Source organism: Hippopotamus amphibius, chromosome 9, assembly GCF_030028045.1.
Source record: "Hippopotamus amphibius kiboko isolate mHipAmp2 chromosome 9, mHipAmp2.hap2, whole genome shotgun sequence".
NCBI lineage: Eukaryota > Metazoa > Chordata > Mammalia > Artiodactyla > Hippopotamidae > Hippopotamus > Hippopotamus amphibius.
Genome location: NC_080194.1, coordinates 134719827 through 134733138, shown reverse-complemented (window position 1 = coordinate 134733138; position 13312 = coordinate 134719827). Strand labels below are relative to the sequence as shown.

The 13312-nt window shown below is 43.6% G+C and overlaps 1 protein-coding gene across 1 annotated transcript in view; it reads right to left on the bottom strand.

Annotated features, from left to right (window-relative positions):
- Positions 1–13312, bottom strand: part of LOC130860479 (BOS complex subunit NOMO1) — a 57081-nt gene that overhangs the window by 40236 nt on the left and 3533 nt on the right. The window contains exons 2-9 of the mRNA XM_057748759.1: positions 12554–12643; positions 10993–11038; positions 7397–7497; positions 6599–6705; positions 4619–4691; positions 2625–2777; positions 1632–1769; positions 1215–1304 (exon numbers count right to left, since the gene is read on the bottom strand). Coding sequence (XP_057604742.1) covers positions 1215–1304; positions 1632–1769; positions 2625–2777; positions 4619–4691; positions 6599–6705; positions 7397–7497; positions 10993–11038; positions 12554–12643 — 798 coding nt within the window. The remainder of the gene's footprint in view (positions 1–1214; positions 1305–1631; positions 1770–2624; positions 2778–4618; positions 4692–6598; positions 6706–7396; positions 7498–10992; positions 11039–12553; positions 12644–13312) is intronic.

The window sequence follows — 13312 nt, the reverse complement described above, 5'->3', positions numbered from 1 at the left end:
TAAGAGCTAGTTCCCACCAGTTTAAGCTACTTGAACACAGTACCTTCTAACGTAACAGAAAGAAAACGATTAAAATCTAATTTTTCCAATAACTGTAACACTGGGTGGTCCACTCATGAAAGACGGCTGTTTTCTTCAGGGATTTGCTCTTTCTAGCAAATTTTCTACAGTAACCATTTTCTACTTCTGTAAAGACAGAACTGTGATGAAAAACACACTTCCCATCTATTTTAGGGTCTAGGGAGTTTGTCAGGCCACCTGCCACCCCACCCATCACCCCACTGGTCACCCCACAGAGGTTCAAGCTTTGTCAGCTCTCACCTGGTCTCCTGCCACAGCCTCCTGACTGGTCCCTCGCTTCCACCTTGCCCCCTGCAGACTCTTCTCAACGTGGCAAGCAGAGAAAGCACACCTCTGCTCTGCTCAGAACCCTTCAGTGGTGCCAGCTATCACCCAGGATGGCCCACCAGGACCTGCACAATCTGCCCCACCACCTCTCTGACCCTCTTTCCTCTTCCTCCCTTACAGCCACCCTGGGTTCTCCAGGGTTCCCCAAACCTTCCGGCCACTCTCCTGCCTCAGGACCTTTGCACCTGCCTTCCCCTTGTCTTAACACTCTTCCCACACATGTAAGTACAGTTCACTGCCTCTTCCCCTTCAGGTTGTTACTCAAAAGTCACCTTCACCATGAGGTCTTCCCAAGAACAACCTATGAGACCTTAACCCCATCTTTAACCTTGAAACTGTATAATCTTTCCTGCTTTATGTTTCTAAAGAACACAACACCTTCTCATGTACTTTCTTATTTACCATTTACTCATTTATTTATTTACTTATTTATTTACTCATATTGTCTCTTTCTGCCATTAGAACATGAATGCCACAAAAACAAGAATTTTTGCCTCTTTGGGTCACTGCTATATGCCCACTTCTAGACTATTACCTGAAATATATGTCATTGACACTCAGTAAATATATTTCATTGAATGAAGTAGATATAAATAGGCCTCCAGTTCTCTAAGATAAAGACATTATGTGAGAGACGTGATGGATCTACTGGATCCCAGAATGAAGTGGAAAAAAGTACAACATTCTGTTTTTTTCCAAGAGTACTCCTAGATAAACAATGATTTTTTTTTTAACACGTTTGCAACACCTGTGCCCAGGGATGGGAACTCCAACACCTGTCCCTCCAGAAGGCAGGCAGGTCTTACCTCAATTTTCAGGCTGTCATGCTCCACTGTAAAGTCAAGTCTGGAAGGAGCAACATCAAAGGTAATCCTCTCCCCTCTATAGAATGGAATCTGGAAGGAAAAGTCTGTTCATTACCAAGAGCCAATAACATGATTCAACCATCAATAATAATACTCAAGCCAGCAGCTGGCAAATAACCAAGGGTTCAAAGCAGGCAAAGAGACACTTAATCATAACTGTTTCAGATTTAAAAGAGAAAGACTTGTATTTTTTGCAGCTGTTACAAGGGGACAGAGTCACATCTGAAGTGACTGCTAAATAAAATGTTCATGGAACTGCAGGCCAACCATTCGGTCCTTTGATATCCAAATGGCACTGACCATTCCTGTATCCTAAGAGTCCCAAACATAAACAGGACGGAAGTCCACTTCACTCACCACAGTGTAGCCTCCACTAGGCAAGGAATAGAAGGAGAAGGAGCCGTCTTCCTTGGAGACGGCGTGGCACAGATACACCAGGCTCTCGTCTTGGGGCTGGAACCCGGGCACTGGGGAGATGTTGCAGCCCAGGACATCCTACACCGGGAGAAAAAAGTCAAAATGACTTCCTCTTCCACTTACATGTTCAGATCATTACCAAACAGCCACGCTCTTAAAAAACTTGTTTAAGTTTTATGTCACAAAATATATATTTCTGAAACCTACGACACAGTAGAGGACATACAATGTAAAAATCACTACATTCAAGTTTGAAAACTTAAAAATGACACAGTCTTCTTGTAAAAAGCCACCTGACTGTCCTCCCCTACAATCAGTCACCATACTCCAGGTAAGAAACCAGCGTGGCCCAAGATTACACAGCTGGTCAGAGAAAGAGCTGGGATTTATCTGAACTTGAGTCTGTTTGATTTCAAAGCCTGCGCACTTTCCACTGAATTCCACTGCCTCCCAGTGCAGACAATCGATTTCTTGTGAGTCAACAGAGAAACACAAGGCTCTTAAATGCTGAGACTATAAATCAACCTTGACCTGCATTTTATTTTTTATTTAATTTTTTTAAAATTGAAATATAGTTGGTTTACAATGTTGAGTTAGTTTCTGGTGTGTAGCAAAGTGATTCAGTTACACACATACACATTCTTTTTCAGATTCTTTTCCATTATAGCTTATTATAAAATACTGAATATAGTTCCCTGTGCTATACAATAGGACCTTGTTGTTTATGTACTTTATATATAGTAGTGTGTATACGTTAATCCCAAGCTCCTAATTTCCCTCCCTGCCCCCCACTTTCCCCTTTGGTTACTCTAAATTTGTTTTCTAGCTCTGGGACTGACCTGCATTTTAACCCGTGTATTCTTAGTCTGTGATTCCCCCATCTCCCCCAGCCCTGTCCAACACCTCTCTTGTTCTTCATTCTTCTTTGCTTACCTCTTTGGTCACTAAAGAAGAGAAGAGAAGAAACTTCACCCCTTTCATGGGTTCCCCGTCGCTGCGGACAGAGCCAGACACGTTGTAGCCAGCCACTACGAGCGGACCCGCAGCATTGGCGTTGGAGTTGGTCACTCGCACAGTGGTGCTCGCCTACAAGAGAGGACGTTAACTTCCCGAAGAATAAACACGCACAAAGTTTTTAACAACACAAGGACATACTTACACTAAAATATTAACTGGGGGAAAGCGACATGTAAAATTGCATGCGTAGTACGATCACAACTATTTTTTAATGCACAAAATGAAAGGAAGGCAAATGTGAAAAATGGAGATGATGGTGATTTCGTCTAAATGGTGACATTTTACTTCCTTTACACTCTTCCACCTTCCAGATTTTCCATTTCCACACCTTTATACTCTTCTATATGTTCCCATTTTTTTAATGAACATGCTTCATTTTTTTCCATGTTTAATGGTATATAAGCATGTATTTTTAAACTCTTTGTTAAAGTATAATTCGCACAGGGAACAGTGCACACAGTCTCCGTGTCCAGCACAGGGATTTTCCCAAACACACCATGCACCCAACACCCAGACACGGAACAGAACCGGCACCCCAGACACGGAACAGAACCAGCACGCCAGAAGCCCCCCTCATGCTCATTTCCAGTCACTACTCCCCCAGAGGGCAACCATTATCCTGACTTTTAATAGTCTACTTTACTTTAAAACACAATTTTACATAAATAAACTCAAATGCCTTTATGTATACAATTAACAAAGAATGCAAACCTTAAAAATATATTCTATTTACAATATATAAGCTATTGAATTTTAAAGGAAACATTTTTCAATGTTGCCCAGAAGACAAAAATCCTGAAAACCAAGTAATAAACAGAATGCATACATATCTAGGTGTGAAACTATATCATCAATTATAAATGTGTAAAACTTATAAGGTAAAAACTGAAATAATGATGTTTCTTTAGCAAAAAATGAGACGCAGCCTCAAAATATAAAAATAACCTGTCAAAATGTCCTTTAAGCCTTATTTCAATTTTTCTTCACAATTATTGCAGAACCTCACTTAGTATTTTTCTTCCTTTTGTTGATCTTTTATTATACACTATTTCAGTCAAACAAAAAATAGATACAGGGATCTATACCAAAGAACACCTATATCGGCTCCAACCAGCTAAAGAGTGAAAGAGAAGAAACACAACTGCAGATGTCCACATCTGCTTCCTCCCTCCCTCTACAGAGGTCAGTAACATAATGAATACAGTGTTTGCCATTTCCATTCACCTCTTTATAATTTTTCTACATATGAATGTATCCGTAAGCGGTATTATCATAAGTGTTTTTAATCACTATATAAATGGTATCATATTTCCTTATCCCTCAGCAACTTGGCTTTTCTCTTCGACTCTACGCTTTTAAGCACAGTCATATTGATATGCGTGGCTCTGGTTCACTCATTATCGCTGACTTAAAGAATTCTATTGTGTGATGAAACCACAATCCATTCTCTTCTTAATGGACGTTTAGGTTGTTTACAATATTCTGCTTTTACAAACAAAGCTGCAATAAACATTCGTATACATTCTCCTTGCGCACATGTACAAGAGTTTCTAAAATGCTAAGTATATTTATAGATTGTTGTTACAGACTGAAAAAAGAACAACAAAACAATCTCATCAGGTCCTTCTGGTGTTGATTTAGCTTAAAATAGCTATAGTTAATAACAGACCGATTTCACAGCAGGAAGACAATGTTACCTAAACTGAAACCAACAGAAGCAGCATCTGCTACAGTGAGGAAGACTTCCCATACAAATACCACCAAACTAATCAGCAGCACCACTGTTTTTTTCCATTGACTTCTAGAAAAACCATAAGTCATTTCATATCCGGAACTGAAAACCTCTACATTTGTCCCCAAACCAGCACACTGTTGGCACGGCCATCGGCATAACTGAAATATATGCTCACCTCTTTCAGTGGCCAGGTCGGATGAGTTGCAAGGATTTCGTAATCTCCAGGAAGAACTTTAAAAAATGCAAACCTAAGAAATACAAAATACCACTTCACTTTCTCCAAACAACCTGAGTATTTCTAATTTTAGGACTACTATTAGAAGCACAAGAAGATATACTGTTTGAGTTATCACACATACCCTCAGCCAGTTAAATGAGCATAAAAGAAACTCAATCCTTCGCTGTACAAATCCTCATCAGACAGCACTTGCTGGGCACTGGCTGTGTGCAAGGAGAGGGGTCTGTGTGCTGACGGGAACGAAGGCTGATGTTTCCCTTAACCCCAGGATTTCTGGCCTAAAAATCAGTCCCTGTGGTTCAGCAGGGATCAGTCACAGAACATTCTATTGTGTGTTAACAGAGTGCCAGGCATGAACAGGTGAGGAGAGGGGAAGCGTCCGAAGTGGGAAGGGAGGACAGATGGGTAGAGAACAGAGGGCAGACCCAACGGGCTGAGACGGGTGCTAACGCTAGACAACGCTAAGCGTCAGTGCAGGGCAGCTGATACGAGCTCCACTCCTACCCCCGAGTTTATTAAGACCTGTTATCAGAAACAAATAGAAGCCATTCTGGGCTCTTGCACAAAGCAACTGTGATGAAACCAGAAGCTGATGAAGATTATTCTAGCAGCTGTGAACAAGCCATGATCAGAGTGCGATGAGCTGAGGTTGGAAACGCTACCACCAGGATTCTGACACGTTTCGCCCCTTAGATTTGCAAAGCACCAGACCATGAAAGGGCTAATTCCAGTGACATGACTCCAAAAATTTCATTCAATCTCTTCTTCCGTGGTGGTATGTTATTACATCAAATGTTGCCTGTAGTAACCGGACAGAGCTTGGAAATCACTCTACTGTAATAGCGCTGACACGGCCACTGGATTTCGGTCTGGGTAAGATTCAGCCTCTATTTCATGTTCATAGCGTCTCAGTTCTGCACATCACTGTCAGTTTAGTTAGTGAACAGGAAAGACATTCAGAAAGTTCAAGTCACTTTTCCCAGCAAGGTCAGCAGCGAATTACTGAAACTAGAGAAAATGAAAGTCCCATATTCCTTCTACAGATCAGGGGAGGGGGTTGGAGAGGCATCACTAAGTATTTTTCAAAACTGAAATATCATTTCAACAATTATCATTTAAAAACTGGATGATGTACTGACAGATACATCATAAACTTCTATTTTGCTGTTCCGTCAGATTTGTGTATTGAAGTAGTCAGCAGTGATTTGTTTGCTTTCAAAATCATCAGTTGGAACGATTCTGATATTAATCTTGGCACATCTATTAACATTTACAACTCAGTGATATAAATCCATTACATAAATGCTTTAAATTTGAATCAACAAGGTTAATTAAATAGTCATCAGTTCCAACTACAAAATGATTGTGATGTAATAGTGATAAAATGATTTTTAAAAATCCTAATTGAGCTAATCTGTATTGAGCTAAGTTATTAAGCACAGATTCTACGCCAGACTGTTTGAAACAATAATGTCATAATTTAATCTTCTCAATAACCTTAGGAGGTAGGTTCCATGATTATCCTCATTTATAAATGAGGAAACCAAGGCACAGAGGCGGTAAGGAACTTGCCCCGGGACAGACGGCGAGGAACTGGGGGAACCAGGATTCAGCCCAGGCTGTCGGGCTCCAGGGCCAGTCCCACCATTAAATGAAGGCCTGCTCTGCGCCAGGCCCTGCAGCAGGTGCTTTATTTATCTCATATTTAATCATCCCGTCAACGCAAGATGTAAGGGGCTGAATGACGTTCATTTTACAGATGAGGAACTTGAGGCCCTGAGAGGCAGGAACCTGTCTGAAGCTAAGAGGCCGAATCAGGATTGAAACCCAGGTCTCCCTAAATCCAACACTCCCCCCCTCCGCCCCGCAACAGGCCCGGCTTTAGCTGCGGGGCAGGGCAGCACATGCATGACTCACTTTCCGCCAGGCTGTGTGACGGTGGACTGGATCTTTGCTTCAGTGCCCGTGTTTCTCAGAGACACCTGAACCCCTGCGGGCCCCAGGGGCTGCCCTTTGCTGAGAACCTGCCGTGGAGAAGGAGGAGGAGGTCAGGACCGCCCGGCAGCCACGTTCTCCTCCCAACCACACTGTCCACCCTGCTCCTGCTCCCCACGTGGGGCCCACGACCTTCTCTGGGTCAAGATTCCTTGGAAGAGATGGTGGAGATCTTCCCAGGGAGGCTTGGGGACAGGGAGAGGGAACAGCAACAGTAAAATGACACTTTGTCTCACTGACCTGACTGTAAGACACCATCAATTAAAAATGCACGATTATTTTACAAAACATTGAGAAAGCATAAATACCCAGCGTCCCCATCTCTAACAAGAAACCCATACGTAAGCCCTGACCAAAGGCCCTCGCTCCCAGGGTACAGGGAAAGGAGAATAAACCACCATGCAGAAAAGGCAGGCAATACAGGCGCACCTCAACCGTGGCGCTGGATGCAGGGAGGGGACGCTCTCCCCTGAGAACGTGTCCCTCTAAAAGGTCATCCTGGCACCTATACTCAGACAGGGGAGAGACCAACAATCTAGAACTGACCCCTAAAAACACCCGCTATGTTTCACATGCAAGTTCATTGAGCTCCCAGGCCCTCCTGAAGCCTATCTGCAGGTCCCTTGTGGGCTCAAAGCCCCCAGTTTTAAAAGTCTTGCTTTTTTCAAGGTAAGAGAAGACCCGGTATGTACCACAGAGCACACGTGACAAATGCCAAACCTTTCCATTCACGGAGAAGCCTGTGAACACGAAGTTGATGTCCCCACCCTTGGTGCAGATGTCACTGACGCCATCCACGTAGAGCTCCACGGTGGTCGGCTCTGCACAACGACAGGAGGGGGAGGGCGGGGTACAGGACACGAGAGCAAGCTGAGTTCTGGGACAACATGACACACTCTGCATAAAACACACTGTGCTGCTTAACTTTCAATGTTTCACTTTCGAGCCACTCGCATGGCTCGCAGAGGCACAAGGAGGCACGTGGGGAAAAGCATCCTTCCCACCCTTGCGTCCTGACACTCACTCCCCCACCCCAGAGGGAACCAGGGTTTAGAGTATAACACACTTTTATAAAAGTCTTGCAGCTGAGTTCTATCTCAAGAGTCCCATGGAAAATCCAGTGAGCGCCAAAGAGTGTTCTTTACTGAACGCCCACCACAGCCACGGCACTGAGCTAAGGGCACCTCATCCTGACAATATCTCAGAGGTGGGTAGTGACATGCGCAGTTGACTGAGGGGTAAACTGGGGCACAGAAAGGTTCAAAGAGCTCCTAAAATCACAGAGCTTGTGAGGGACAGAGCCCCAGTTGGACCCCAAGTGTCTGGCTCCAGATCTATCTCCTTACCAAGTACACGACTTCAGTCACATTCTAGCAGGACCATAAACTCAAACGTCCATAGTAACCAGTGGATTAGAAGTTAGCAGACAGGCCAAGTGGGGGCTGCGGCAAATGGAAAAGGGGGGACAGCTTCCACCAACTACTGCCACGTGACCCAGTGCTGCCTGAGCTTCCACCTTCTCGAGAAAAACTGGAAATCTGGAGTTTATGTGCCGTGTCCTGAGTTTTCAATATTAGCAATGGAGTCAAATTTTAAAAGAAAACTAAAGAGTTCATCATAATAGAGGTTAAAGTTGAGTTTTTAAAAAGTTAGGAAGACTATCACGTGAGAAGTAGAGAAAAAAATGGGCAAATTAAGAGAATTTCAGGTAAAATGAAGAAGTATACACATATATAGGGGAAGACACCAGTGAAAAATGGACAAAATCTTGAACAGTCAGCTCACAGAAGAGGGTATCCAAATGGCCAGGAAGCATGTGCGAAAGTGTTCAATCTCGTGGACCATTAGGAAATGCAAATCAAAATCACGAGAAGCCACCACTCAAACACCAGGATGGTTTAGAGGAAAGAGACTGACAGCCGGCGCTAGTGAGGATGTGGAGGACCGAACTCTTACACGTGGCTGGCAGAGCAGAGCTCTGCGACATCTACTTTGGCTGTCCGGCAACCTCAACTAGGGTTGAACATGTAAAATGTCTATCGCCCAGGGACTTCCCTGGTAGCACAGTGGTTAAAAATTCGCCTGCCAATGCAGGGAACACAGGTTTGATCCTTGATCCAGGAAGATCCCGCATGCCGAGGAGCAACTAAGCCCGCAAGCCACAACTAGTGAGCCCATATGCCACAACTACTGAAGCCTGTGCTCCCAGAGGCCTGTGCTCTGCAACAAGAGAAGCCACTGCAATGAGAAGCCCACGCACCACAACGAAGAGTAGCCCCCACTTACCGTGACTAAAGAAAGCCCAAGTGCAGCAATGAAGACCCAACACAGCCAATAAATTAATTTAAAAAAAAAAAAAAAAGTCTATCGCCCAGCAATTCCACCCCTGGTATATACTCAACAGAAATGCAGACATGGCACAACACGAGATATGTACAAGGCTGTTGACAGGAGCACTACTCTTAGTGGCCAAAATCAGGATGCAACCCAACTGTCCGCCAATGGTAGATGGGGTAAATCACTTGATATTCACACAGCAATCAAATGAGCTAATAGCACATAATAAGGATGAATCACCCAGACACAAAAATGTACCTTGTGTGATTCCATTTACGTGAAGTTCAAAACAGACAAAATAAAATATAATTTTAGGTTGGGTGGAACAGTTAGTTAAGTGCCTGGGACAGGGCACTTCTGGGTGCTGGTCAGGTTCTGTCTTGTCACCTAGGTTGCATGTGTTCATTTTGTGAAAATCCATGACCTGATATCCCTGTGACGAGTACAATTTTCTGAAAGTATGCTATAATTTAATTTAAAAGCTTATCAAAAGAAAAAGAGTACTTCCCTGGTGAGGCAGTGGTTAAGAATCTGCCTACCAATGCAGGGGACACTGGTTTGATCCCTGGTCTGGGAAGATCCCACATGCCGCAGAGCAACTAAGTCCATGTGCCACAACTACTGAGTCTATGTGCCACAACCACTGAGTCCATGTGCCACAACCACTGAAGCCCACATGTCCAGAGCCCGTGCTCCCCAACAAGAGAAGCCACTGCAACGAGAAGCCCGCGAACCACAATGAAGAGTAGCCCCTGCTCGCTGCAACTAAAGAAAGCCCCGCACGTAGCAATGAAGACCAAAAATAAATTAAACACAGCCAAAAATAAATTAAAATTTTCTTTTAAAGAAAAGAAAAAGAGAAGAATTGACAAGAAGGGAGGGGACCCAAACAAAACACCCCCACGGGCCACCAGTCTGTGGCCGCTATGGCCGTGGGTTGGCTTTGACTCCCTCCATTTTCTGGACCCCACCAGCCAGGGGCCCTCGGCTGTGAACTAAGAAAGAGCTTGTCGCCCAGATGCAAACCGGCTATCGCTGCCTCTATGACAGCAGGGACTCAATTCTTCCTCTTCTAACTCACAGGCAGGCCTGGTAGGAACAACAGGGTCCCCCCCACCCTCTCCCCAAGCTACAGAACTGGACTCACACACCCTCTACTGAAACGTTGAGGCACCACTCTCTGAAAACGTCAGCCACGTCCCAGCAGAACCTTTCTTCTGATCGACCCCACTCCCGCTCCTCCGACTTTGCTAAAAGGCAGTCACGTCAAGAAAGTTTGGAGCTTTTGTTTGTACATGTGCAGAAAGACTGCTTTTAAGTGTTTCCTAATTAATTGCCTATTACGTTCCAGCCATTCTGAACACATAAATACATGGGTCTATTAACCCTCCAGTAGCCTGTGGGGCAGGTACTACTACTCTCCTGACCCCTAGTGAGGACGGATGCCCACCCAGAGGAAGTAACTCATCCAAGGTCATCACAGAGCTGGGAAGGCCCTTCTGCCAGATCGTCTGATCTCTTACGAGAAGTAGATCTGGGTTTTTATGTCGAATCTCACAATGTTTGATGTTGCCATTAATTCACTAAAAGAGGTTTTTTTCAAACACGGAGGGGCCTAAGGAAGAAGCCATCCTGGGACAGGAACAAAGTCCCCACTCCTGACCTCTGTATTCATACAGTTCTACTGGCCCTTAATGAACGAAGCTGCAAAAACGGAGTTTTCTGTGAGGGCCAAGAAAAGACGCTTATTTTAAGAAACATGACAGAAAACCATAAGGTAGGTCTAAGGTAAATTCCATCTACTCTAAAGTAATAGGGACGAGGCAGTTAAAAGAAAAAAAAAAAACCCCAAAAAACCCTCTTCCACACCAGAAATGAATTCTTAATATTTTAACAATCTATGCACTCTGTCAATTTAAATTAATAGTCATCATATAACCTAATCCTTTACAGGGTATACGTGGTTATTTGTTACTTACCAAAACTCCACCCTAGAGGAGGCTCGATCTTCAGAATGAAATCTCCCTATAAGGAGAAAAGAAAGATCAATGCAAAGGACTAAGAACTGATGACCATTCACTAGTTTCATTTAATTTAGCACATCCTGTTATCTAGAATTTTCACACCTGAAATGGAACTCCAAGCGTAAACTTTGTACTCATAAATGGTAGTGAGCTCTTGACTCCCTTCAGGTGTCACAAGCTCAACCCCAGAAGCTCCCATTTAACCCATCAAAGAGTTACAAAGACTGCATTCAGCCACTCCTGGTCTTTTGATACCAAACATTCTATTAATCCAGTTTCCTGTTAACCCCTCATACACCTAAGGCTGCCAGGGTCAGCTGGATCTTCAGGAATCAAGTCATTTCTTAAACCTAGATTTTACACACACCCTGAGTAAAGGGTTCCTTGAGAATGTTTTAATAGTTAAAAAAAAAACAACAACAACAGATTTCAAGACCCAACTAGTCTACCTCTATAAATCAGTCTTCTGTATTGGGCATAAAGATAGTAAGTTCAAGAATATTTATTGCTGTATTTTTGGTAATAATAATTTTAAAAACTGATAAAAAGCCTCTGTGTCTATAGAGAAATTGGGAATAAATTAGTTTGGCCTGCTTCTGACATGCGTGCAGTCATTAAAAGGAAAGTCCACATGTAATGTCCAAAGTGTGCCGAAACATCACCACAGGGAAAAAAAAAAAATCACACTGCAGAACAATGCCTAGTTTTGAGTCTGTATGTTTTTTTTTTAATCAAAAGCAAAACTACATAGTATATTAACTACTTCTGCAACTTCCTGTGAATCTGTATTTCCAAATAAAAAGCTGAAATGTGGGGAGGATGAGGCGTGGGAGAACAGGTATGCACGGATACCCATCTATGTGCACATGTGTTTGTGTATCTGCATACATACACATGCATGTATATTTGTGGATATCTGTACAACTCTAAACACAGAGAAAGCCGTCTACTAGGATACACACCGAAACTTTCACCAGAGGTTATCACTGCAGAGGGAGGGGGTGGTTTGGGGGATAAAAGATAAAATTTACTTCATATACTTCTAAACACCTTGGTTTTTTTCACAAAGCTCATGAATTCACATATTACTTACATAATTCTTTTCAACAATATTTTAAGCTGCTTGCAAGTAAAGGGTTCTAGTAAATCAGGGTTCCTCAGCCTTGGCACTGCTGACATTTGGCCTGTCCTGCACAGCATGGCAGGATGTTTAGCTCCATTCCTGGTCTCCACTGACCAGGTAATTGGACCACTCCCTCCCTCACAGTTTTAACAACCAAAAGTGTCTCCAGATGTTGCCAAATGTCCCTGGAGACACTGAGAATCACTGCATTCAATGAAACCAGTTCATAAGCTGTCTCCCTCAGAGTCTGGCCAGAATTGCCATATTCCACTCATAACACACAACAGATGCGTGTTTGCTCACGTGGGAAAGCCACCCTCTGCGTTAGTGCAGCCCTGTGGGTCACACTGACAACTTCCCGTCATAAAAGACTAAAGTACTCTCTCCTCTTACCTTATCATACAAGGGGATCATAAAGTAACCATTGTTAGGGGCACAGTCTGTCTGGTATTTCAAAGTCCCATGCTTGGTGTACAACTTTATCTAGAAAGGAAGGAAAGCAAAGTCATAATACTGCCGCTGAGAATTAGCTTCGTACAATGCACCTGAATGCATCTGCTGAGGACCTACCACATGAAGCTGCTAACACTGGGCATTACGGACAGAGGGAAACAAGACAAAGCAGCCCCCAAATAATGCGATTCGATAGTTTTCAGGTTAGACTCTACGCCCCCCACCCCCCCCACCCCCAATGCTTTCAGTCTGTCTTAGTGTCTGTCTCTATGTTGTTTCTGGGTCTAAAACAAATTTTCAAATTTTGCTGTTAGCAAGGGGCTTGTTAAAAAGGCAGTTCCTGGGGAGGGCTGGATTAGGAGTTTGGGGTTAGCAGATGCAAACTGTTACATATAGGATGGATAAACAACAAGGTCCTACACTATAGCACAGGGAACTCTATTCAATATCCTGTAATAAATAAACCTTAATGGAAAAGAATATGAAGAAGAATAGATATACAAGTATAACTGAATCACTATGCTGTACCCCACGAACTAAACACAACACTGGGGCTTCCCTGGTGGCGCAGTGGTTAAGAATCCACCTGCCAGGGCTTCCTAGGTGGCGCAGTGGTTGAGAATCCGCCTGCCAATGCAGGGAACACGGGTTCGATCCCTGCTCCAGGAAGATTCCACATGCCGCGGAGCAACTAAGCCC